Source organism: Miniopterus natalensis, chromosome 2, assembly GCF_054644295.1.
Source record: "Miniopterus natalensis isolate mMinNat1 chromosome 2, mMinNat1.hap1, whole genome shotgun sequence".
In the NCBI taxonomy this organism is placed as follows: domain Eukaryota; kingdom Metazoa; phylum Chordata; class Mammalia; order Chiroptera; family Miniopteridae; genus Miniopterus; species Miniopterus natalensis.
This window is the reverse complement of record NC_142082.1, coordinates 23,895,733-23,923,718: the sequence shown is the minus strand read 5'-3', so window position 1 is coordinate 23,923,718 and position 27,986 is coordinate 23,895,733. Positions and strand designations below refer to the sequence as shown.

Genomic DNA, 27,986 nt, shown 5'->3' with positions numbered 1-27,986 from the left:
AAAGTGGGAAGGAGACAGCTAGTGGTCGCCTGGGAGGGGAGGCGGGGGCAGTCCCCGGAAATACTCTCTACCCTCTGTCACCGGGACTTGGCGAGGTATCCTCTGCGGTGGAGAGGTACGCGCCCCTTTCCCACCCCTCCCGGCCCGCGGCCGGCCACGCCCACCAGGGTCCTGGCCCCCCGAGCTGCGAGTGGTGCTCGGCGTGGGCGGCACTGTCGCGGGGTCACCGAGGCTCTTCCGGGGCTCTTCGGGGCTGGGGAGTCGCTGCTTCGGACCCCGGGGCTCCGCCTTCCCTCGGGAAGCCGGAGCCAAGCGCCAGAGTCTCCCGGTCCCGTCCGGAATCCCCCGGAGACGGTGGAAGGGCCGAAGTGGCGGGCGTCTAGGTGGTTCTAGGTGGGCTTGGCCCGCGGCGAGGAGAGCCCGGCACACTTCCTGGGTCTCGTAGACCCGCGACCCCCCTGAAAACTTTAGTTACATAAAGTAGGGAGAGGGTGCCCGCCCCAGTTCGCCGATCCGTGAGGACCCGGCAGTTCCTAGGGCCTGTTTCCCCGTGTCCTGCTAAACGCTGGCCTTCGTCCTTAATGGCCGGATGGATCGTCCGCGAGCACTCGCCTTTTTAGAGGTGTGAATCTCTGCAGGATTACCGATAAGTTTTTATGCGATATGACATGCAGAGAATTGCATACAGCGTACATGTTTAAAGAATAATTTTCAATAAAGCACCCAGATAAAAACAGAACATTGCTGGTTCCTCAGAAGTTCCACCCACACCTTCTATTCCCTTCTGAGCGTAATTCCTTACCTAGACTGACTGTTTTGCTTTTCCCTATAGCTTTGGCACCTAGGTATGCATGCCTAAACAATATGGTTTTACTTGCCTGTTTTGAACTTTTATGACTGGGGTCATATTGTATTGTTTTGTGTCTTTGAGTTAATGGTGAATTTGTATATATCTATAGATAATTTTTATTGCTGTCTATTGTATTCCATTGTATGAATATAACTGTGTCCATTCTACTGTTGATGAGCATCTTGTTCCAGTTTGGGGATACCATGGACAATGGGATAAGCATTCTTAAACCTACATACTAGTGCAAATGTATAAGAGGTTATTTTAGAATACATGCCTTAGAATCCTAGGAGAATTGTTGAATCATAGGGAATGCATAATTTTACCAGATAATGCTAAATTTTTATTTGAGGTGCAGCAAAGTTAACTTCCCAGGACACATCGTTACTTTGGTTTGCAGTTCCTGGAGTCCCTTTTTTTCTCATTAAAAGTAGGTTCCGTCATTGAGCATCCAGAACAATCAAGATTGTACTGACTTTTTTTTTTTTTTTTAGAGAGAGAGAGAGTGGAAGGGAGACATCAATGGATTGCCTCCCACAGGAATCGAACCTGCAAAACCCAAAACCTGGTTATGTGCCTTGACCAAGAATTGAACCAGCCACCTTCTGGCATACCGGACAGTGCTCCAACCAACTGAGCCACACCAAGCAAGATTTTAACAACACCTTACAGAGAACCAGTTAAGAGTTAGGATGATGGGTTTTCATTTTGTGAATGTAAAAAATCTTACTTGAAGTCTTCTCAGTGGTCTTTCTTTTAAATGTTCTTTCCTACACTCAGGGTAGAGAAATGATAAATATGTATCTCATCTGTCTTTGTTTCTTTTGGTGCCTTGTGGATCTTTGTCAAACCAGAGTTCCTGCATTCCATGGTAGGTTGTTTCTGTAGAATCCCCTGCACTTTAAGTGACCAGACCATTACTCTTGTTAGGCATGCAAAGTCAGTAGGTGAGCCTCACTCCCCTGTAACTCGTAGCTGGATGTGGAGGAGAAGATGCTAGCCTTTTCTGGGAGGACTGTGGTGTAGTGAACTCCAGCTGCTCGAGTTTTCAAAGCTTTGACACAGTTGACTTAAACCTCCTTGTTCATGCCAGGCCGCTCATCCCCATGCATTTGTGCTTCACAGTACAGTGTTCTTGAGATTTCGTTGTGTAGGTCCAATTACCCTCCATGCAGGAAATTATTTTAAAAGCTTCTTGGACATAAGCAATTGTCTGTAGGAGCCATGTGGCCATCACATTCCTACATGAGCTTGGGTACAAAGACAATGAGTGTATCCTTTGAAGTTAATGGAATTTCCTACATTTCCCTTATTTTCTTGTGTGTGTGTGTGTGTGTGTGTGTGTATTTCCTGAAGTGGGAAATTTCACTGATTCCTTGTGAATTCCTGATTCCTTGACAGTTGTTAATAACAGTAATCAAAATATTATAGCTTTACCCTGGCTGGTGTGGTTCAGTGAGTGGGAGCATCATCCCATACACTGAGGGGTCGTGGATTTGATTCTGGTTGGGCCCATACTTAGGTTGCAGGTTTGACCCCTACCCTGGTGGCTCATGGGGGAGGCAACCAATCGATGTTTCTCTCTCTCTTCCCTCCCCCTCTCTGTAAAAATCGGTGAACATGTCCTCAGAGGATTGAAGAAAGAAAAAGAAAAAGAAAAAGAAAGAAATTATAGCTTCTATTTACTAAGAGCCTGTGTGATGTGCCAAGCAATATGCTAAATGCTTTTTCTTCATTATTCCCTAAACTTCATAAAACAAAGCTTTTTTTTTTGGCCAAAAAATGGCAGTTTCAATATGGTTCAAATTAATATTGTGTATTTTACATATAAGGAATCCTAGACCCAGATTTTACTTAAGTGCATAGTTGTCTGACTGTAAAGCTTATGCTTCTTTGCTATATTAAAGTATTCCTTGCTAAGACTTAGCCAGCTAAGCAATAGCAAAGCCAAAGTTAGAAACCAGTTCTGCTTCTGTAGTTATTCTGTCAATTATCAACAGTTTCCAAGATATAGTGTTTTGTTTCTGTAAATCTCAAATGGTTAAAAACAGTACTAGTAACACATTTTCATATTTGACAGGATCCTATTAAGTAGATTAGATATCATGTTCTATAAATTTGATCACCTTCTTTCTGGGTTTGAAGTAAGCTGCTTTTAGTGGCCCCTATAACGTGTGCTATTCCCTGTGCACTGCTCAGGGGAGTAAGATGTAGTCAGTGCGTGCCTCCCAGTGCTCTTACTGAGATCTTTATAAGTAAGACACCATCAAGATACAGGTGGTAGGTAAGAGTGAGACTGAGACAGTCATTTTAAATCTGAGCACTGAAGCCTAATTTTGATCTCTCAAGGGAGGCAACAGGCACTGGCTTTTATTTTGATTGTTAAAGTACTATGTACTTGAAAAGATTCAAACTATAAAACTATATCCTGGGAAAGATTAAGATCTGGCTTTTCCAATCCTGCTCCCCACTTGTAGCCACTTTGACCTTTGGTATTTATCTTTCCTGATTTTATTTTTCTATTCCAAAAAACTGTGGATCAGAGAAATGTAGCTGTGGAAGGAACTTAAGGAATCCTCAAGTCCAGCTTTTACATTTTGCAGTAAATGAGAGGTCCTACAAGATTAAATGGGGTCATAGTTGTAGTAGCAGAATTAGAGCTAAACTCCAGGCAATGCCTTGGCTTCAGTTGAGAGCCTGTGATACTGGACACAATCAATAGCACTGTTCTGTTCTAGATAAAAACTGACTGTGAAAAGTAAAAGTTGGACAATTGAAGTTCAGATCGACTTTGGAATTCATTTGCAAGATTGAGGTTTATTGTCATCTCCAGTAGAGGAGGTGACAATAAATTTCATTGTTTATCCCCTGTAATCTTAGATTGGCCTCTTTCCAAAATGAGGTGGTGTTATAATACCTTGTTTTTTAGCCACTAGTTCCTACATTTCCTTTTTTATACTCTAATTATAAGCTAAACTACTGGTGGAAGTTGAACTATTGAAGCCCCCAACAAGTAGGTCAGTCATCATTAGTAGTTCTCCATGTGAGAGCCCCTTCATTTAGCTAGAATTTCCACATGACAGGAAAATGCAACTGACCTCTCTGTTCCTCTCAGAAATTTATCAGCAGTCTACTATCCTACCCTTTCTCAGCCCAAGCACCTTCTTTGGTGATATTGGAATTTGTGGAAATAAAAAATAACTACATTTTAACAACATTGGGAACTTATGCTATAAAATTATAGCAAACAACATTATATGGCTGTGAAATACTTAACGTATCCTGGATCTCTGAACTCTTGGAAGCATTCATGAAGCAATATCTTAAGGAATATATACATAGAGGTCATGTATATACAGAGTATAGTGAGTGTATATATATATATATATATATATACACACATATACATACATACATATGTGTGTGTGTATATGTGTGTGTGTGTGTGTGTGTGTGTGTGTGTGTGTGTGTGTGTGTGTGTGTGTATATATAAAGTTAGTACTGTAGAATTCAGTCACATTGCCACCGATTATACCTGGAAGGTCATAGAAACAAATGTAACCCATTTTTTAAAAAGTATGAAGTAGTAGACTCCCTAAATGTATAGCATAGGAGAAAATCCTCACAATCTGTGAAATAATTCAATTCAGTAATTAGAGGCTAGGAATCTCAACACAGGGCATAACATTTTGGTTATCTTTGAGCAGGTGCAAGCAGTTATCACTACCCTTAGGCCTTTGACACAACCATAGCATCTCTAATTTAAAAAGAGGAAATTTGATAAAATAAAAATCTAATTGACTACATGGCCCACCCCTAGATCATATGAGGCTCTTTCTTCAGTTTCAGTTGGCAATTCATTTGTTCTTTTGGGTAAAAATACTGAAGTGAAGGCTCTTTTCTCTGAGTTTCCTGGTGTGAGCCTTCATCATGGGCATCTGAAACCTGTCATTAGAAAGTTCCTCAGGTATCAGGCCATTATTAGGTGGAAAGCTGAGGAAGCCGCCTTCGATCTGTTTGTTTGCTTAAGTTTCTTCAATGAGCGGTAATTTTCTTACAAGCAGCCAGTTCAGACTCTTTCAGAGGTCTTAGACTTTCACACTCAAAGATTCTTCCTAACAGAAGCTCTCCTGATTAGTGATATTGAATAAAACTCTTTTCAGTGCAGTAAGTTACATAAATACAGAATTTTAATTATGAATAGTCATATATATTTGATTGAATATTTATCTCCTTTATTTCCATTTAGGTGTCTTATAAGTCTTTGAACTTTACTGTTTTGCCATCTGAAAAACATATGAATTACCTGTGATATTTGGACTCTGATGTGGTTGGGCTATCTCCCCTCATACCTGTAGAAATTGGGTATTACATTTCTCTGTAGTTTAGTCTATGGGAAGGAGAGTTTCATATCCTCCCTCCCTTTTCTCTTCATAAGGAAATGCAGCCTGAGAGCGATTCCATATTCCAGGCAGTTCAAAGAATTCTGAACCATAAGCTGAGCTTAGTCCCAGGTGAGACTAATAGTTTTTCAAGCACCATAATTTTCATTAATTCAAGTAGTATTAGTATAGATATAAATGTCCTATAGCCTCATTGTCTTTTACTTTTCAAATTACTAACACTATAAGTAAGGTAAGTCACCCTTATTTAAACATATTATCAGATCTTAGTGTGTACAGGGCACTGTGCTAGGTAATACAGGAATATGTACAGAAAGGACAGTATTTCCTTTCCTTATCCATACATGATAAATTCTCTGATGTGCATTTAGTGTTATGAGGGAGAAGAGGGGCCTGATCTGCTTGGAGAATTTATTTGGTATTCAAGAATAAGAAAAGAGCAATTGGGCATGAGGATGTCTCTTTTTTTCCTTAAAATTAAAGGAGCTAAGCTTGAAGAGAAAAAGGGTATTTAAAAATATTTTGTTTTAAAAAATGTAAATGGATGATACATTATCGTAATTATCTTCCTTAAAGAAAATAGAATTCTATACCTTTCAAAATAATGTCTGGCAAATTTTAAAGAACTCATTAATAGGGCAATCCACACTGGAGTTGTACTTAATGCAACCTACTTTAAGTGGATACTACCAAAAAAAAATTAAATATATTAGAAGTCAGTTATACTTTTATTAGTATATTTCACTGTGTCACTTGTAACTTTCATCTTGTTTCTTTACCTTTTAGACCTGGAATGGCCACATATCTGGGTGAAGTTCATAGTTTGAAACTGGATGATGATTCAGTCATAGAAGGAGTAAGTGACCAAGTACTTGTGGCAGTTGTGGTCAGTTTCGCTTTGATTGGTACCCTGGTATATGCACTTTTCAGGTGAGACTAAAAAGCAAAAGAACTGAAATAATTTATATTTCCAAGGGCCACTGACTTTCTGACTGCTTCTAGTAATGCTTAATACTTAATATGAAAAGAAAGTAATAGATCTCAGTGATTGTATCTCTTTACTAAGGTATTTTATTTTCCCGTAGGCCCATTTCTCCTGACATCAGCTGCCTTATATAAATTTAAGTTTATTATCCATATTTTGAGTAAAATATTAATATTTTCTGTAGGAGTATCACAGTTTGAAAATGTAATTTTCATAATTGAATCCATCAACTTGTAAGTGATGGATACAAAATATTTTCAGTGTTTAAATGTGAAACTAAGACAAAAAAAACAAACCCTTGTCTAATACAGAGGGACTTTAGATTAGAATTAAAGTTATTGTTATAGAATCAGAAATAATACTTAAAGGTCTCAGATGTCTATATACCAATTGATTTTCAACCAGCGTGCCACAAGAATTTTTAAAACATTCAATACCTGACTCTTTAGTCAGGGGCATTGACCTTTTTTCCCTTAGGTTGTCAAATAAAAAAAATGACAACAGTCAGCACAACGATAGCCATCCAGTGTGAATGAATCAAAGTTATACCTTTTTATCAGATTGGCAAAAAATACAATATATTTTTGGTGTGCCGCAGAATTTTAGTAATTAGTTTATGTGTGCCATCAGATGAAAAAGGTTGAAAATTGCTGCTATCTACCAATACATAGTTTATGTAATAAGCTAGAAATTTAAGTGTTAACATATGGAGATAAACATATATATATATATATATATACATATACATATACATATACATATACATATACATATATATACAGTCAGACCTCGACATAATGGAGTAATTCGGGCAAGGGGGTGTCCATTAAAGCCAAAAGTCCATTATATAATAAAGTAGATTTTCTGAATGCATATGTTAAAAAATTGACAAATTAGTTAATTTACCTGTGTTTACTCATGTAGACACATTTGTGTAATTAAAATTAAGTATGTATGAAAAGTTTAATTTCACAGAAAAGTTTTCTATATGTATTACCGTAGTTTTAAATTTATATTGAATAGGCCTAGTAAATTCATGCATTCACCTGTCACCTCGAGTAAACAAAAGCACACAGCTGGGGCGTGGCTCAGTGCATGTGGGAACATTGGCCAGCACTGCTGCAGAAAGTCACCCCACCCAACAACAGAACCAATTTCCATGTGCCGTTCGGTATGATCACGTGCTAATCATTTGCCGAACATTGTTTACGAGCAGTGACTCTTGAATTTAAATATGTAGACTATAGTTGTAGATATGTAATTTTTATTTATGTCAGCAAAATTACTACAGTTTTTTTTCCAGTATATGGCCTGTTCGCTAAAATTTGTTTAAAATAACGGTGAATTAATAACAAAAAAGATAACCTGTTAAAGTTTAATTATAAGCAAATCTTGGTTAAAAGCATTTTAAAATTGACAAGGTGTTAATTTTCACATACGACATATGGGCCAGAAATTTTGTCTGTTAAATCCGAAGTTGGTTAAATCAAGGTCTGCATAATCGAGGGTTTACTTTAGTTCCATTACATTTATATTGAACTTCTGATTAGATATTTGACTTTAAATTGTTTTTATGTCCTCTAAACTGATGGTTATATTTTGTCAGCTTTCTTTTCTAAAATTTGAGTTTTTTACTAAAAATGGAATAATCATAGGATGGATTTCTTTAAATTTCTCTATGCCATTAGAATATTAATTTAGAATTTTTATTGCTGTTGGATATTGGTTTATCCAGATAGTAAAGGCTCCTCTATAGAGTAACACTGGGATTGTATGGACTTAAAATATTGCTGTTAAAGAGGTTTTGGTTTAGAAAAAACTTCTACAGTCAAATGAAATTAAGCCATGATTCAGATGTTAACCTTCACCCCCACCCTGCTAACCTAAGTACACTCCTAATTTTCAATACTCACATGTCTTATCCTATCCTATTTATCAGTCACTATCTTCTTCCCTTTGATTCTCCAGTTTGTTGTTGATGTTAAGATATTAGTGGTATGTTAGCTTTTAGCATTTCTACATTATATAATTTTAGTTTTTGTTTTTCTCTGTCCTCATAGGTAAAAAGTTAGAAGGACCTAGTGAGATATGGTAAAGTGTTCAAATACATAACATACAGATTTATATAGCTGCTTATTTTGAAGGAATTGTACAAAAGAATTGAATATGTTAATTGTTCTTTTGTTATTTGCAAGTCTGGGATTACATTAAATCCAAGGAACTAGGTCTCTGGATTTCATCATTTGCCAGGTAAGCCTGATATGGGCCAATGATCAGTAATCTCAGAATAGCCCGGAGTGTTCAGTCCTGAAAGTGGAGTACAGTTGTCCACCATCACTTACAGTTATTTAGTTCAGTAGTTCTAGGTCAGAAATCATACCCATAAAGAAAACTGATTAATCTGACAGTATTTTATATTCAAAGTTTATTGTATTTTATTCAACAGAAATGCACATCAAAACATTCACCCAGAAAACCAAGAACTAGTAAGGGTGCTTCGGGAACAACTTCAAACAGAACAGGTACTGTTCATGTAAATGTGCATTTATGTAAGAAGCAGATGTTATTACTCGCTTTGTGTATGAAATTGTGATGAAATATTAATAAATTACTTTTTGGAAACATGGGTTTCTTTGTGCTTTAAATTACCTTAAATTATTCGATCAATTATATATTTTCAGATTAGGCAAATGACTTTTTTTTTTTTAATTGCTTTAAAAGACAGCAGTTTTGATACTTGCTTGTGAGGAAAATAATCACTGTCTAATTGGCTTTAATGAAATTTGTGGAAAAGCTATTCTTTCTAACATACATTTCCCAAAGACCTACAAAGAAATGACTATAACTGGTGGCTTCTTTTTCTTTTCTTTTTCTTCAAATATCAAAGTTAAGAAAACTAGGCAAAAAAGAAAACTTTTCTCACTTGCCTCCTCTTTGCTTTTAACAAGATGGATTCTCTTAAGAACCAGAAATGTATTTTATGAAGGCTGAATTAAGTAGGATATAGCACACTTTCATGCTGAGATAGCTAACATCAAAAAACAAAATATAAAAATTTATTTCCTACCCACCAAACTTTAATTCCAAAGAGGATTTTATCATTTATCCATTCACCAAACATTTATTGAAAATCTACCATATGACAGACAGTGTTCAAGGAATTGGGAATTCAACTGTGAACTAAACAGACAAGAATGCCTTCTTTGTAGAACGTAAATTCATTGATGCAAAAATAGTTTAAGTATGCTATTAGTACTCTGTTCCTGAGCTATTGTTATCAATAATTCATGCTGGAATAGTGTTTAATAATTCACAAAATGATTTCACATACTATACTTATTTAATCTTCAAACATAATAAGTAAGGCAACTGTTATTCTCATTTAACATATTAGATCACTAAGATTTGCTTAAATTCACACTAGGATTACATGAGTAGATCTAGATATACAGGAATCCCAGATTGAGGGGAATCTTCCAGTTTGTTTGTTTTTTAATCTTTTTTTTAAAAATATATCTTTATTGATTCAGAGAGAGGAAGGGAGAGGGAGAAAGAGAGATAGAAACATCAATGATGAGAGAGCCATTGATCAGCTGCCTCTTGCATGCCCCCGACTGGGGATCGAGCCCGCAACCCAGGCATGTGCCCTGACGGAGAATTGAACTGTGATCTTCTGGATCCTAGATTGATGTTCAACCGCTGAGCCCCGCCCAGCCGGGCTCTTCCAGTTTTTTTGTACCACTGTCCCATTCATGTACCTCATACCTTCCTCACACATGGTGTATAGCTCTGGTTAGAATAAAGCTAGTGACTTAACCTATACTGTGCTGTCCTATATGGTAGGCACTAGACAGACATGGCTATTTAATATTAAATTAACTGAAATTAACTAAAATTAAAAATTTAGTGCTTTAGTCACATTGGCCACATTTCTAGCACTCAGTGGCTACTTGTAGCAAGTAGCTATCATATTGGCCAGCACAGACAAAGAAAATTTCCATTATTGCATAAAGTTCTGTTGGATAGCACTGGTAATTGGTTTTTCATCAATTAATTTCCAAATAAGAGAAAGGGTAGAGTGGGGAACATTAAGGGCAGTATATTTTTCTTTTTTGCACCATTTAAAATGACCTAAAAGACTAACATCAGGGTGTGACCTTGGCTAAATTAATTAGCTAAATACTTGTCAGGAATGTATGAATGAAAAAGATATTAAAAATGAAAAAAAGGTAATACTTCAGAAACAGTTTGGCATTTTTTATTCTTCAGTTATGCATTAGCTCAGCCTTGTGTTACTCAGAATAACTCACTCATTCTAATGGAGTAAAACAGAAACTCCTAGGTTTTTAATCTTTAAATTGTGTTCAGGAAAGAAGGTAGAGATTCTGCAGTTTATAAATAAAACAGCAATATAGCTTCATAACTTTATCAAACTTAAGACCTTAAACTATTGCAAATCTAAAATTTATGACGATTACACAGTATTGACTATATTCTTAAGTATAGTTTAACATAAAGATAACTTTGAAAAGCCTATGTCAAGTATAAATGTGTACACATTTTCTCATCAGGATGCACCTGCTGCTGTTCGACAGCAGTTTTACACTGACATGTACTGTCCAATCTGTTTACATCAAGCCGCCTTCCCTGTGGAAACGAACTGTGGACATCTCTTTTGTGGTAAGCAAACAAGTGCTGTACTTGGTAATAGTGACTGTTTGGACCAAGACCTGTATGTGTACACAGGCTGGATTCCTAACTTTCTCTTTGTCACAGTTGTATTTCATGAGTAGGGTAGATTGCTCCAGATATTCTGCTATACTTGTCAGCCTTTTTTTTTTTTTTTTTAATATGTCTTTATTGATTTCAGAGAGGAAGGGAGAAGGGGAGAGAGAGAGAGAGAGAGAAACCTCAATGATGAGTGAGTCGTCATTGATTGGCTGCCTCCTGCATGCCCCTGACTAGGGATAGAGCCCGCAACCTGGGCATGTGCCCTGACGCAGCCACTTTTATTTAGCGTCTGTGGATTCAAAGATTTTAAAAAACTAGTTATTCAACTTCTCAATAAACAGAAATGTGTTTCTTTGAATAGTAATTCAGGTATATCAATACCATGACGGATTGACTGATTCATTGTTCATCACTTTTTAGTAGTTTCAGTTATTATTCATCCTTCCCAAAGGCAGGAAGGCTCTCTCAAGGACCCTGCCCAAGACCTTCCCTTAGTTCTACTAACTTTCCCTACCCTGACTCAGTACAGATGCTCTTAGCCTCTCTTTGTGACCTCAAGAGGGTTGCTGATGGAGTATGAGAAGTCTAGAGCATGCAGTGGTACTAAAAGGGAATGTTGATTTCACACTTATTTAGTAATAAGTAAGGGGTGCTTTCTACCTCCAGAAAGACTTCACAGAAAATAATGAGATACCATATAATCATTGCTTCTTATGGTCATATGAGATTTGGGAGAGTCAGTTATTACATGACACTTAACATTCTTCATCTCATCTAACTCCACAAAACCATGGCTGAGAGATGTTAAGAAATTTTACAAAAGGTAATCCAGCTGCTAAGGAACAGAGGCAGTTTTAAACATAGATCTCACTTCAAGCCCTATGCTCAGTTCTGCTCTTTGATTGATGGCTTATACAACTACTCTCTACTTAAGATTTATCCAATTTTTCATTGTAGTAGTTCTTTCTCTCTGAACAGCTGTATTCAAGATACGATTCTAATTGCTTCCAAAATGCACACAATTCCCATATAAGGACTAATTTAAAATGTAGCATACAATGACCCTGTAAGTTACTTTTGTCTAAGATTCATTATATAGAATTCTTAGGTATATAGTGTTACTGTTTATGTATGTTGGGGATGACATACATATTTGAAATCTATACCACGCATTGCAAGATTTTCTGTACCTTGTACTCATTTAGTAAGGACTTACCAACCCCATTATTGCCTCATCCAGTAATTCCAACCTCTTTCCTAAGGTTTTTGCCTAAGCAGCTAACAAATTATAATTGTTTGTTGGAATGCTAATGAGGAGCAAAATAATGAAAGATCAGATAGGAAGAATTAAATGGCCATCAGAGAAAGCAGATACTTCCCCCCACTCTCAGCCCTCTGGTAGAAATTCCTAATCAATTGGACACTTTTTCTGAGTCTGGATATGGACTCAACCTCCTCTAACACAATACTCCAGGCAAGTGTCAGGAATCACTGAGGTTTGGCAGGCAAGGTGAACTCTATTTGCCAACCCAGGCTTAAGTAATTCACTGAGTGGATAACCCAGTCAGTTGAAAGATGGCTGTATTGTATTCTTGGTTTTACCTTTGGGTCTGAGGTAATAGGGTAGATTGCTTCTGATATCCTGCTCTACTTGTTAGACACTTTTATTTACTGTCTGTAGGTTCAAAGGTTAAAAAAACTAGTTATTCTACTTCTCAATAAACAGAAATGTGTTTCTTTGAATAGTAGTTGAACTATACTGATATCATCAAGAGCACTTTAGCTTAGTTCTATATATGGAACTAGTTCTGTTCCTTTACAGTGAGTTAGGAATAATGCAGTTGTAGCCCTCATTATTTTATTCAGTTCTCCAGCAGTCTTATAAGGTCTTATTCCCATTGTACAAATAAGCAAATTCAGAGAGATCATGACCCAGATTAAAGTCATTGAGTTATCTCTCCCACCATCCTATTTAGGTGTATCTCTCTTTTTAAAGAGGAAAGTTGAGAAACAGGAAACACATCAAGCATGTCATAGCAGATGTATATGAACTGAAGTGTTTAATTTACTGGACCATGGTTTCTCAGTACAGGCAAATGGCCCTTACATGGTTTGCAAAACAAGAACACTTATACCCCAATTTGTGGAAAAAAGATGTGGGATTAAATGAGTTCAGCCCTGACAGGTGTGGTTCAGTTGGTTGGAGCATCGTTACTTGCACCAAAGTGTTAAGGGCTCAATTCCCAGTCAGGGCATGTGTCCGAATTTTGGGTTCAGTCCCTGGTTGGTACGTGCGGGAGGCAGCTGATCAATGTTTCTCACATCAATGTTTTTCTCTCCCTCCATCTTCCTTCCCCTCTCTCTCTAAAATCAATAAAAAATAAAATAAGTTCATATATGCCAAAACACATTGAACTTTTGGATTAGAAGGTAGTAGATAAATCTAAGGCATCATTACAAATAGTAACAATACTAACATATTTAAAATAAGTTTTGCTTTCATATAGTTTCTATATGAAATTTCTCAGAGTACTTAATATTATCTAACACAACATTCTGAGAGTAGGGGGGAAATATCAGATAAAGGTGGTTTAGTTTTTAAATTAATCTTTAAATTGTTGAACCAGTTTTTCCCCATAGTCACTGTAATGTCCAATTTGGACAGCCTTGGCTTAGCCCATTGGTTTGCTCACCAGTCTCCTCAAATACCATCTATTTCTGCTTCTGGTGTTTGCTCTTACTATTCATAAAACCTGGAGGTCCTCCCTCCAATTTCTGCCTGTCTAAATTTTTGCTATCCTACAAAGTTCAAATTCTTTCTCCTTTGCAGGTTCCTCTCTAACACATCCCAGAGAGTTCTCCCTCTCTGTACTCCTTTTGTACTTAAAATTAATATTACACAGCTTAAAATTTAACTACCCTCTGGTTGATTTAATGATGTCACCTTGGTCTAATTCTTCTGAATTCTGGACATCTGAAAGAAACAGGAAAGGGAACACAGGAGGGCTAAGCTAGGTTGCCAAGGCAAGAAAAGATCCTGGAGGTAGGAGAGAGACATGAAACACTTAGTTCAGATTCACAATGGGACCTAGATGGTCTGAAAAATGTGTCCTGCAAAGAGGAAAAGGAATCGAACCCTTAAACATCAGAAAGTATTTTAAAATATTTCTTCTTCATTTGTTACTGGGCTGCAATTTAGTGCTTCTACATTTAGCTCACCTACTGCTTTCTGAAATCTTCTTTTAGGCTGTGTTTAGCAAAACAGCTGCTCACAAACACCTTCAAGCAAAAAAAATCAAACCCATCCAATACAAAAGTTGATTCAATTACTGAATTGTATTATAAACTTTATCAGGGCAGAGAGCATGTAATCTTTGTATAATTTGGTTCCTTAATTAACTCTTATTGATACTTAAGTAATTTGGCTTTCTAAACTCATAAAAATGTAGAAGTTGTCTTTTTATAACATACATATGAGATTTCAAAAAGAAAATTAGGCTGTGATTTGTTGGTGTCAATTATTCAGTGATGTTTAATTACTGTTTTATTCATTTTACATAGGAAATGCAATATTTTCTAATAAGCCTCAAAGCATTGAAACAATGCATGCTTGCTTTTGTGTAAAAATATCTGTATCTTAATTGGTAGTTTAAATACAAATGCTTCATTTTTTATTGATTTTTTATTGATTTCAGAGAGAGGAACGGAGAGGGAGAGATAGATAGAAATATCAATGATGAGAAAGAATCATCGATCAGTTGCCTCCTGTATGCCCCCTCCTGGGGATTGAGCCTGCAACACAGGCATGAGCCAGAATTGAATCTTTATCTCCTGGTTCATGGGTGTGGCTCAACCACTGAGCCACACCATTAGGCCAAATGTTTTTTAATAGCTGAGAATTAATAGACTTGAATTTGCCTGAAGAGATGTTAGATGAAGTAAAAAAAGTATTTTAAATATTTTTAAAAAATATATATCTTTATTGATTTCAGAGAGAGGAAAGGAGAGGGAGAGAGAGAGAGAGAGAAATGCCAATGATGAGAGAGTCATTGATCGGCTGCCTCCAGCACGCCCCTGACTGGGGATCAAGCCCGCAACCCGGGCATGTGCCCTGACCGGGAATTGAACCCCGATCGCCTGGATCCTAGGTCAATGCTCAACGGCTGAGCCAGGCCGGGCAAAAAAGTATTTTAAAATAAGGTGATACTGTTAAAATATGTCAGATATTTAAAATATCAGTATTAATTTTCTTTTCCCATTAGGTACTTGCATTATTGCATACTGGAGATACGGTTCATGGCTTGGAGCAATCAGTTGTCCAATCTGTAGACAAACGGTAATGTTTGTATTGAGAGCATTATTAATGCGTGTTCATTTTGTAAATCTTTGTAGTTTCTGTATCTGACTTCTGAATTATTTTGATATTTTTAGCAGAATTTCCTTTATCCAAAGCGTCTATGATGTTACTCCATTATTTTTTAATGTCTTTCAGACACTTCGAAAAAAGGGAATTCCCTTTGAAATCCTTCAGTTGTAAGAAAAACAAATGGTAAATTAATCCCTTCCCAAAGCCTAGAAAGTCTTTGTCATCATACGAGCAACAGAATAACTCAACTAGCTAATCAGGCTTAGGCAAACATCTCCCATATTTCTTTTGAAAAAAATTGGTTTTCCTTTTTAACTTATGTCCTTCTCCAGTAAGGGTCCAGATAGCTTTAAATAATGAATAATTGTTAAAATTATTTGGAAACATAATCACATTGAATTGTCCAGAACAAATCTGACCATTCCAGTTAGTCTAGAAGCTACCTTAGGAGGCAGGCAGTAAGTTACCATCAACATGCATTGGAGGCTGAAATGTCAGCACACATGGGATTGCCACATTTTCTGTTTCTTTGACAAACTGGAAAAAGCAATATACTGAAAAATTTGAGGAACTGAAGTTCTTAATTTTTTAATTAGTAAATATAGCAAAATAGGACATTCTCTCAGTTTTGTATAGTTTTTCATAATTTCCTTTATAGTTATTTTCCACTTAAAATAAAAATATACACCTTTCTGATAATGAGTTATGAACATGTAAAAAGACAGCATCTCCTTAGGATGTCTTCCAGTATGCAAAATAAAGTCCTAAAAATGATAGTTTCCAAGTAAAGATGTCAAATTAGATGCATATATTTACTTTTGCTCCATCTTGCAACCCTACTAGAACAACAGTACGGGATATTGTGTAAAGGCATAAACCCACAGAGACCAAAAAATAAAATGATAGGAGGGTGACAGTTTTTCAAAAATTCTTTGTAAAATATTACAGACATACAAAACAAAGAAGTACATCTCATTGAATTATCACAAAACAACACTTAAGGAATCATCACTCAGGTGAAGAAACAGAAATTGGCCAGTAGCCCAGATGCCTCCCCAAGAACCCTCCCAAATCTTCGCCCCTCCTTCCTCTCCTATAGGTAACTTCTATTTCACTTTTATGATAAGCATTTCCTTGATTTTCTTTACATAGTTTTATTACCTTAGCATACACCTCTGAGATTATTTAGTTTTGCCTAAATTTGGACTTTATATAAGTAAAACCATGTGATAAGTATGTTAAATACACATGCACACACGGATGTATGGGGTGGGCAAAAGTAGGTTTATAGGTGTTCGTATGGAAAATAATACAATAATAAATAAATAATAATAATGCAAGAATAAACTCTGTGTTTCACGTACTCACAGCTGTAAACCTTTTTCCCACCCTGTATACCTTCAGCCTTTTCTTTGTTCTAGCTATCTAATTCCCCCCATCACTGCCTTCTTTTTTGGCGTAGGCAGAGGTTCAGGGTTTTCTCTTTCCTTCTTCCTTCAACGTTCCTAAATTCTGTCCCTTCCACATTTGACTATCATGGTCCAAGGGAAAATCTGTTTTTGTGGGGTTTTTTGTACCGCCTCTCTGGATGACTTTATATGTGACACAGAGCAGTCAACACTGAAACTTACTTGCCATTACTACCTCTCATAATCTTAAGCTATCTGCCAGCCACACTGAGACCAGGCCCTAGGTCTTGCATTAAATAATTAGTTCCACCACTGGTGGCTTTTCATAGATTATATATAAATTATCAGGTGGTATCCTTTGGACCACCCATAAATTGGCTAGAGGCTAGAAAGGTGGAGACAAAGTTGTGTTTTAATATAATAGCTTTTGTTTTTTCTAACTGTATAGTAATTCATCCTGGAGGCAAGGCAGGTGGCAGACACCTGCTTCACCTCCTGTTTCACTGGAAATAATAATGCTTAGGCTGATGCCCCTGACTAGAGCACGCTCACCACTTCCCTCCATGAATACATACACTAACACACCAATGGTCCTACCTGCGTTTCAAGGGCTAGCTTAAGTTTCAAGCTTCTGGACACCCCAGGGAGAAGAAGTCCTTACTTTCAAACATCATTATAACACCCACCTCAGTGCCTTAGAAGAGGCTATTGAACAGGCCTCCCCTTCTGTCCGGGGGATTATGATCACCAACGGGTAAGGCCATGTTGTTGTCTTTTTTTTTTTTTTTTAATATATTTTTATTGATTTCACAGAGAGGAAAAGAGAGGGAGAGAGAGAGATAGAAACATCAATGATGAGAGAGTCATTGATTGGCTGCAGCCCACAACTCGGGCATGTGCCCTGACCTGGAATCGAACCCCGATCGCCTGGATCCTAGGTCTACGCTCAACCGCTGAGCCACGCCTTGCCGGGCTTTTTTTTTTTTTTTTTATCAAGCACTTAGCACAGTGCCTTGCCCACAGTAGGTGCTCAGTTAATACTTAAGGAATGCGTTTTTATTAACAAATTTGTGAAGAGGTAATGGTACCTGCTCTTCCTTCTACCGACTGCTGTTAGTCACTCCTTTGTTTAGCTGTTGGAGAGTGTCCGAGAAGTGGGAAGCCCTGGTTTTACAGCTGAACTGAGGAAGGACAAAAACAACAGCTGGCCCTGGCTGGTGTGGCTCAGTTAGTTGGAGCACATTCCCATACACAGAAAGGTTGCAGGTTCGATTCCCAGTCAGGGCACATACCTGGGTTGCAGGTTTAGTCCCCGGTTGGGGCACATACAAGAGGCAACTGGTTGATGTTCCTCTCGTCCTCCCCCTCTTCCTCTCTCTGAGTGGGGCCGGGGGGACCAACAACAGCTAGATGATTCAAACCTACATCTGTCAGTACTCCTTCCCATCTTATCTCATTGGACAGCGGCCATTTCTGTTGGGGTCTTTCAAGGTCTATCATCTTCAGACTGCCAGATATGGTCCTGGGACACTTATGTATCCTACTTCTGCCATGGAGGAAGATGGGTTAAATGTGTTGTTACATAACAATATCAAGAGCTACCTTTTTTATTACAGTAGGGCTGGGTGCTTGAGAGCCAGTCCTTGCCCTAAGTTATTCTCTGTATCATGGTTGGTAATACTCAAAGATACTTCAAACACAAGTGAGGACAGGGAATCATGACTTTAACCAAAGAAGAGATCCCGTTTTTCCCTCTCAAAGTGATAGATACATATTTTAATACCACTTTGCCCCTGGATGTTGTCTCATCATTCTTATATCTTCAACTACAGAGAACTACCGACTTTCTCTCTGGTGTGAACTGGAAAATATTAGAGTGTTAGGACAAGGTGCCCATTTTATTTTATAGATGTTCAAATTACATTTTGCATTGGATTTTATTGTAGGCAATAATCTTACTTTCCTCCCCTGTGTTTATTCAAGCAAATGAGTAAAATACAAATTCAGAAGCTTCTCTTGTTTTACTGAGTAACACAAAATGCAGAAAGGTGTAACAGTTTTTTCCTGTAATACACAGGTAACTTTACTGCTACCAGTATTTGGTGAAAATGACCAGTCTCAGGATGTTGTACCATTGCTTCAAGATATTAATGATTATAACCGGAGATTCTCAGGGCAGCCCAGATCTGTAAGTAACGTTATAGCAGGTACAAAGTTAGAAGGAACAAAGTTAAAGTATAATGATACTTCTCTTTTGTAAAGTGAGATTTACCAACAAATATTCTTTGACTATGAAAAACGTCATTGTTTACATGTGTTGGGTAAAGTTTTTACTTTCATCATTGTTGTCATTCACTGAGTTACAGCTTTCCCAAGGACTATAGTTTTTCTATCTTAAAAAAAAGGCATTGTGAAAGTCTTTTATGAAAGAGATAGCAGCAAAACAATAGGAAAAATTGGAGGGAAATGTAAAATTATCAACTCCTATGTGATTCTAAAATAGGATTTCTTTTATGAGAAAATTACAACTGAGAGCTTCTGGAGAGTTTTACAGGTGTGTTTTTACTCTAAGTTATTCGCCCTTGGCCCTGTTTGAAACGTTCCCTTAAGTAACCCTGTATAGCATCTTAGCTATTCAAAAGCATTCTACTTTTAAGTCACATTAATTCTGCCTGGCTGGCTGTGGCTCCACGGTTGAGTGTTGACCTAGGATCCAGGCGATCGGGGTTCGATTTCCGATCAGGCACATGACAGGGTTGCGGGCTCCATCCCTAGTCAGGGGTGTGCAGGAGGCAGCCGATTAATGACTCTCTGATCATTGATGTTTCTATCTCTCTCTCTCCCTCTCCTTTCCTCTCTCTGAAATCAAAGATATATTTAAAAAATAAAAAAATAACATTAATTCTATAGTTGACCCTGCCCCTAAAAAAAGGCATTTGATAGATTAAAAACTGTCACATTTTATTGTCTCATTCCAGTGTTCTCAAAATCTAACTGAATTCTAGAAGTATGTGTGTGACTGAATGTGTTTCAAAAACCAGAATATACTAAGTACAAATTTAATATATGGAACACACAGACCTCTCCCCCAAGCTCTGGACTTTATATAGCTGCTTAGCTTTTCTCTCCACTTGGATGTTCCATAGGCCTCTCAAACTTAACATGTATAATATTAAACTGATTCCCACCCTAACTCAGTTAACTCTTTTCTCAATCTTACTGAGGTCCTCCTCTCCCTCATTCCCCTCATCTGATCTGTAAATAAGTCATACCATTTCTTCTCGTTTTGGGGGAGTCCCTGTCATTTTACCTCATAAAAATATCCTGTGTCTGCAGCCATCATATTAGTCCAAGTCATCATCTCTTGCTTAGGACAATTGCTGTGGCCTCTTTGCTTTGACTTTTTTCTCTGCATAGCAGCCCAAATAATATTTTGAAAACATAAGTAAGGCCATGATGCTTTTGTGTTGTAAAATTTGCAATTTTTTGGAATAATGTTCCAGCTCCTTACTATGGCTTCTAAGGCCCTGCATGACCTCTTCCCTCCTTCTCTCTCCCCCTCCCTCCCTCTCCCCCACCTCTTGTGTCACTCTCCCCTCCGTCACCGTACTTCAGTTATACTGGCCTCATTTCAGGTCTCAGAATAGCTCCAAGTCTCTCCACATTAATGCCTTCACATGTGCCTAATGCCTTCACATGCCATTTCCTGCTTGGAATGCTTGTCCCTCTCTTCTCTTGGGTGACTTCTCATCCTATATAGCTCTTAAATAGACCTTCCTCCAGAGGCTTTCCCTGACAACTAAGGTATTCTCTATTATTGCCCTCTGTACATTTACCTTCATGGTATTTGTCACAAATGGCACTCAAATCTTGTTCATTGTCTTTCTCTCCACAGACTGAAGGAGTCATGAGAGCAAGGACTGTGTTTATTTCCTCAGTACTATATTCTCATTGTGAAATTCAGTGTCTGGGATACTGTAGGCCCTTAATGTTTATTGAGAAAATTAATGAATTTGCCTTAAATTAAGAATTGATACTACTATTCCCAGCCAAGAATATAAGCTATTTCCCTGGCTAGGTGGCTCAGTGGGTTAGAGCGTTGTCCTGTACACCAAAAGGTTGTGGGTTCAATCCCCCATCAGGCGTGTATGGGAAGCAACCGATCAATGTTTCTCTCTCACATCAGTGTTTCTCTGTCTCTCTCCCTCTCTTTCTAAAGTCAGTAAAAACATCCTTGCTGAGGATTAAAAAAAGAGAGAATGTAAGCTATTAAAATGCTTTAGTAATAAATAACGGTGTGCTCTTGCGCTCCCTTGCTCCTGTTGTTTATTATGAAATGTCATGTACATTTAAAGGTATACAGCTTCATCTGTGGTGGATGATAATGGGTAAATCTTTTAGATGTTTAGGCAACAAGAAAAACTTAATCCAATCACTCGTGCCCTCCTTGGCTGCTTGGAAGCCCCTTATACTATTTTTGATCCAACATTTTTTAGTTTTTACATATCCTCCAGTGACACCTGCAGGATGATTCTTTGAAAAATCAGTGTTTCAAATTCAGGAACTACCTACCACTGGACTTAAAATAACCGTTTTAAGATATTCATTCATATTTTTAAGTATGAAGCATACCACTTGCTCAATTCTTATTTTTTGTGTCAGATATATATTTAATGAGTAAGAAAGATTGGTATGTGATGAAATTACAATATAATAAAGACATTTAGCTCTTACTTTGATATTACCTCATTCAAAGCTGGAGTAAGATTATGATTAATATACAAATGTTTCTTAGTAACTCATTTATTTCTTGTCTAATTACAGATTTTATATAAATGATACCATATAAACAGTGAAAAATAGCTCTTATAATGGACAGAAAAGTATTCCATTAGAATATTTAAAGTAATTTACCATAGATTTTGTAAAAACTGAATAGCTGTTTTGCTTTAAATATTAGTTTCTTCCATGGAGAATAGAAAATTAACATAGGAAGTGATTCTGAAAATAACATTTTTGTTTTTTGTGACCAGTTTTCCAAAAGGAGTTACAAATTTTCTTTATCTGGTGTTTTTAAAACTGATTTCTCATCACTTGCTCTATTCTCCATCTCCCTCTCAATTTATTTGGCATTTGTTAAACAAACAAAATATAGACATAGAGTTGGATTCATGATAGTTATACAAATTGTTAAAAATAGCTGATCTGTGGGCATGGAATGACTACAGGAAGTGACTTACGTCCTCTGGTCAGTTTCTGTTGCATCTGCCAACCCCTGAGTAATAAGATAATAAAAGAAATTAAGTTGAAGAGTCATGGTAGGTCATTAATACACAAAACCGTAGGTCATGTAGTCAACTAATAACTGTACAGAACAACTGAGAAGTTTGCAGTCAGAGAATAAACTGACTTGCTGAAGGTCATACAAATACTAGATATTGGGACTATCTTTTCTATTTAATAGCTTTATTTAGATGTAATTTACATGCCATAAGTGCACCTGTTTTAAAGTATACAATTCAATGATTTATAGAATATTTAGAGTAAATATAATCTAATTACCACCATGATAGAATTTTAGAATATTTCATTCTCCCAAAAACTTTAGCAGTCCCCTCCTATTCACCCCACCCCTTCCCCTCTCCTCAGTCCTTGGCAACCACTAATGTGTTTTCTGTCGTTATAGATTTGCTATTCTGGGTATCTTATCATTTTATTTGAATGGGATCATACAAGAGATGGCCTTTTGTCTCTGGCTTATTTCACTTGGCATAATGTTTTCAAGGTTCATCCATGTTGTAACATATCTCAGTACTTCATTGATTTTTGCTAGTTGTTTTTTTTTCCAATTACAGTTGACTTACAATATTACATTAATTTCAGGTGTACAGCATAGTGATTATACATTTATATAACTTACAAAGTGATCACCCCAATCAGTCTAGTACCCATCTGCCACCATATCTAATTAGATTATTATTGACTATATTCCCTATGTTAGTACTTCATTGCTTTTTATGGCCAAATGACATATCACAGTTCGTTTATCTATTCATGAATTGATGGACATTTGAATTGTTTTCACTTTTGGCTGTTATGAATTATCTTCCATTAGCTTGTATACCAGTTTTTGTGCAGATACGTTTTCATTCCTCTTGTGTCCATTCCTTGTTGTGCAGTTGCTGGATATTATAATAAGTCTGTTTAACATTTTGAAAAACTGCCAAACTGTCTCTTAAGGTACTCTACATTCCCACAAACTGTGTGAGGGTTCCAATTTCTCCACATCCTTTAAAAAATTTAGGTCATTTGTTAAATTTCAGCTGTGAAAATTATGCTTGTTTATGTAAAAACCTAGTGATCCATGTGTGTTTCTGTACATATTCAGAAACTTAATCATTTTCAGAAAGGTAGGGCTTGGCATTCCGAAAATCTTTATAGCAATTAGTAATTCACTTAAACTCAAGCTAAGGAGAATAAACATCCTAAGAAGGGATCAGTTTTGTTGCTATTCTTATTGTCAAAGCCAGTAACATTGATGGGTCTTTAGTGTATAATACATACTGTCTAGCAGTTTACAAAGGTCATTTATATACAGTATCTCTTTTAGTTCTTGAAAGTCCTCATGATACATAAATACTCAGTTAATCATTAACTTATCGCTAGTAGGTTAAACAACTTTCCCCAAGGTTACCTGGCTAATAAGTGATTGCTTTGAATTCAAACCCAGGTCTGTCTGACTCTAAAGCCAACACTTGAGCTAAAGCCTCAGACTCTAATCCTATACAGTAGTTTCTTCATTTAGTTTACTAACTCAAATTAGAGATAACTTGAGTTTTCCATTATGTCCTATAATTTAAAGTTGTTGACATTTTAGTTGCTTTTCAGTTATCTGCAATAAGACCTATTTTTATAAGAACCTAGTTATCAAAGAACTATTTTTAAATAAAATGGATAACTAGAAAATATAATGTTCAACCAATATGTAGAACTCCATAGTTCATGTTAACTGAGTTTGCCCATTGTAAGAAAATGATATTACTTCTGACACATTAGATGCTAAATCATAATATTTTTTCTTCCTCTTACCAGATTATGGAAAGAATTATGGATCTACCCACTTTACTGAGACATGCATTCAGGGAAATGTTTTCAGTCGGGGGCCTTTTCTGGATGTTCCGTATCAGGATAATACTTTGCTTAATGGGAGCTTTTTTCTATCTTATATCACCTCTAGATTTTGTACCTGAAGCCTTGTTTGGAATTCTAGGCTTTTTAGATGATTTCTTTGTCATCTTTTTGTTGCTTATTTACATCTCTATTATGTATAGAGAAGTGATAACACAGAGACTAAACAGGTGAAAAAAAGAGTTTACTAAAATAGGAGCTATTGTGTAAAATCAAACAAAAGGGACCCATGGCAGTATAAAACGTTTGAACATTAGCTCACATACTTAAAACCACTGTCTGACAAACATGTCATTATCATTTGGCAAATACCTAGCAATATATGACTGGAATTTTTACATGTTGCAGGTTCTAATATTGAAGTTAGAATTATAATAATTTATAGCTGTATCTTGACTGTGTTGTCTATAAAGTCTCTGGAAAGAACATGGAATTATATAAAAGGGATGCTTTTTTATATCTTTTTCTTTTCCCAAAAATTACTCAGATTAATTGGATGTATAGTAAGATATTGTTAAATGTACACTTTATCCAATTTTTCCTTCTCAGTGCTAATATATTGCAATGAGATGCATCTAAATATTTTTGTTACAATAAAATGTTGCACAGTATTGAGGAAAAGCCAGTGTTTCCTTTAGTACTAGCTAAGTTTTGTGCATTTGGAGCAGTTCTGCTTTTCCATTCTGATGTCTTTCTTATCAGCTGCAAGTGAACGAAGAAACTTGAACTTTATAATCTGATTTCACTTTCTGGTTTCCAGAATACTAGAAGAATTAACAACATGTAGACATTCATCTCCAGTCAGCATACTTATGTTCTCAGTTATGGCATTTAAGCAAGCGTTTGGTCCTTTCACAGGAACAGTATATCAAAGGAATTTGTAAAGGGAATGTTTTTTCAGGAACCTGGGTGATACTTCAGACATGTAGTTTGATGCATTTTTGAGGAAAGTGGTTCTTCATGGCTTGAGTATCAAAGACTTAGGACAGTACAAGGAACGATTTAAATATGACAAGAGAAATTACTGGTGAGCCAGAGTAACAGAATGGACAGATTTGGTTAGTTTTCTCTTGACAGGAAACTTTCAATACTGTCTGTAGATGGCAGCAGATAGCCCAGATTCATCAAGTATTGTGCAGAAGGAGCAAATGTTGGAGGTGGTTGATAAGGAGAGTTATCTTGGTTTATTTAATGGCTACAGCATAAGTATCGAATGCTCTTTTCTGCAGTTGTCTGTCAGAGAAGAACCCAAACCACAAGTACTATGAAATCCTAACTCCCTCAGCTGGTACTGCTCATTAGCAAAGTGGACAGGACAGCAGGGTGGCGCTGATGCCCAGGGATGTTAGCTCTGTCACCTGTAGTCACTGATAGTCATATTGTCCATTCACGTATTAGTGAGCCTATGTATGGACAGGCAAAAAAAGAACAAATCTGTCACAGTCTCCCAGGTTAATCAGATTAGCCATAAACTAATAAGATCCTGAACAAAATGTCAAAAATAGTGTTTTCTAATTTGAGCCTAGGACAAAGCTGTTGCTTGTCAGAGAGAAAATGATAATGCTTAAATATAGCACATTGTAATTAAAGCAACTTCTTCCATATTCTTCATTTTATCCTTAAGACAGCATGTGAATAAGGCAGGGCATTGTCTTCCTTTTCATAGGTGAAATCCCTGTGTTACAGATGACAGTATTTTTGTCTGAAGCCACGCACAAACAAGTGACTAGACTGGTGTTAGACTCACTAACTCCTGCATGGGTTCAGATAAATGTGAAGGTTATTACCAAGGGGCAAAGCTGGAGAGAAACTGGGGTCCTTGGAGTCTTTTGGGACACACTGGAGTAGGATAGCTTAGGTGCACCTAAGAGGAGAAGTATAGAAAGATGACATATCAACACTTCATGAACCATAATTCTGTACTTCCAAATCAAACGTCTAATTGGGTGGCATACTTCACAGAAAAACATTTCGGCTGCATTTACCAACTTAAAAAGCTAATGAGTAGGAGTTTGTTACACAGACTAGAAATGCATTTCCTACCAATTACAGATTTGGTGTGGGCTATATAGCAATGTCATTTTTGAAAGGATTTTATTTCCTGTGCATATGTTCTGCTTCAAGTGTCACATTTCTAGTTACAATAATTTCATTGTAATATTTGGAATTCCTTGTAAGTCTTTCCTGGTAGAGGTGTATTGTACCAACTTTTGTAACATACAGAAACACTGTATGATCTGAAGTCTTGTTAAATTGAAAAGGGAACATGTGGACATCTCATAATTTTAGACTATTATGTCATCTGTATTGATCACTGATAATTGTAGACAGTATCTGAGAAAATATTTAAAGCAAGTAGAGTCAATCAATGTTTTAAACATAGTAATACTTCTATAATTCTTAAGAGTGAGATTATATAAATCAAAGCAACAATTTGGATTTTTGTAAACAACAATATTGTAACTTTCACAAAAAGACGGTCCAACCCCAGGAGCAGGCCTATGGGAAACAATACGGAGGAAACAACTGTTCTCACTGCCTACTAGAACAGTGGTTTCAGCTGCTGGTTCTCTGCCTCTGAAAGCAACAAGGGAAGACAAGACTGTGTTGGTCCCTGTGGCTGTGCAGATACCTACCTCACAGAGTTGCTGCAGAGGATTTACAGTTTGGTTCAAACTTTGTGATTTAAGAATTTGTGAAACTTATTCTTTTGAATAAAAGCAATATATCTAAAATTAGAAAGTAGCTGTTATTTTCCTGTTTCTTTGATAGTGTTTGTTTTAAAATTCAGAACTCCTGAAATAGCATTCAATATAATGTTTGCAATGGCTTTCTTTTTTCACTAAATGGACATTCAATATCTCATCACATTTCTAATTAATTTTCCTTAGATGTGTGTGTTTTTTTAATTTTTAAAAAATATGTATCTTTATTGATTTCAGAGAGAGGAAGGGAGAGGGAGAGAGTGAGAGAGAAACATCAATGATGAGAGAGTCATCATTAATCAGCTGCCTCCTGCATTCCCCCCACCGGGGATTGAGCCCACAACCTGGGCATGTGCCCTGACCGGGAATCAACTGCGATCTCCTGGATCCTAGGTTGATGCTCAACCGCTGAGCCACGCCTGGCTGGGCTCCTTAGATGTTTTTAAATTTAAAAAGTAGAAATGTTTTTGTTCTTAAGGAAAATTAATCTGAGTAATCTATATTAATTCCAGATGAGAAGAATGGAATTGAAAGTAGAGATTACCCTGATTTCCCACCTCTATTTCTTTTGGGTGTATATTTGATAAATGACCTTTTCTGAGTCTGTGCCCTTATGTCTGCATTAACACTCATTCCCTTCTCTCTGAAACACTAAATGTACTCCAGGCTTTTCTGTTTTGCTAAACAGCAGCCCAAACCTGGGACTGGGTCAGAAAAGGAAGGGGCACTCAAGGTCTGAAGGCCCTCAGACTTGTCTCTCAGAACCAGGCCAGAAGCTTCAAGGGCTGCTGACAGTCACAGAGCTAAAGACAATCATTGAGATTTTGTTGTTCTGTCAGAACCAGACCATTTTCATGGCATCGATATTTGTTATAAGCATTTAGTCCTTGAATGCAAGCACATTTGATATGTCGTTAGTCACTTCATCCATCTGTAGTCATGACGGGCCCTATCTCAGGTGGGTGCACGAGCGGAGTAAACACTTAGAATACACTGAGTGTTCGGATACTTTCCTTACTGTCTCTATTAGACTAGTGGCTTTAGCTGTGGGCTTTTTGAGGGGAATGTAATATGGGATGTAGGAGAGGGCTAAGGGCAAAAGATGTTTTAAACTCACTGGTATCTAATAGATTTTAATTTGTTTAAAAACACAAAGTTCTTAAAAACTATTTGAAGATACCAGATATTCAGATCAAATATTCACCCTTCTAATTGGTCTTAGGGAAAACCTATAATTTATATCTCCATGAAAATTTATCTTGTTTCACTAATCCTAGAATACTGGAGACATAAGGGTCCTTACAAATCGGCTGGTGTTTGTGTTTTCTCTGTGAAAATCAGATGAAAGC

The 27,986-nt window shown here is 36.9% G+C and overlaps 1 protein-coding gene across 3 annotated transcripts; it reads left to right on the top strand.

Annotated features, from left to right (window-relative positions):
- The first annotated feature begins 21 nt into the window (after positions 1-21).
- Positions 22-26,674, top strand: RNF170 (ring finger protein 170). 3 transcript variants are annotated; one of them, XM_016195594.2, is made up of 8 exons: positions 47-115; positions 5,289-5,364; positions 6,040-6,183; positions 8,685-8,760; positions 10,810-10,918; positions 15,232-15,305; positions 18,822-18,932; positions 23,837-26,674. In XM_016195594.2, the coding sequence occupies exons 3-8, from the start codon at positions 6,047-6,049 to the stop codon at positions 24,104-24,106; spliced, it is 777 nt and encodes a 258-aa protein (XP_016051080.1). In that variant the 5' UTR covers positions 47-115; positions 5,289-5,364; positions 6,040-6,046; the 3' UTR covers positions 24,107-26,674. The 3 variants fall into 3 exon arrangements, with proteins under 3 accessions (XP_016051081.1, XP_016051080.1, XP_016051079.1); XM_016195595.2 differs by lacking the exon at positions 5,289-5,364 and having other exon boundaries at positions 22-115; XM_016195593.2 differs by lacking the exon at positions 47-115 and having other exon boundaries at positions 4,341-5,364.
- Positions 26,675-27,986: the final 1,312 nt, after the last annotated feature.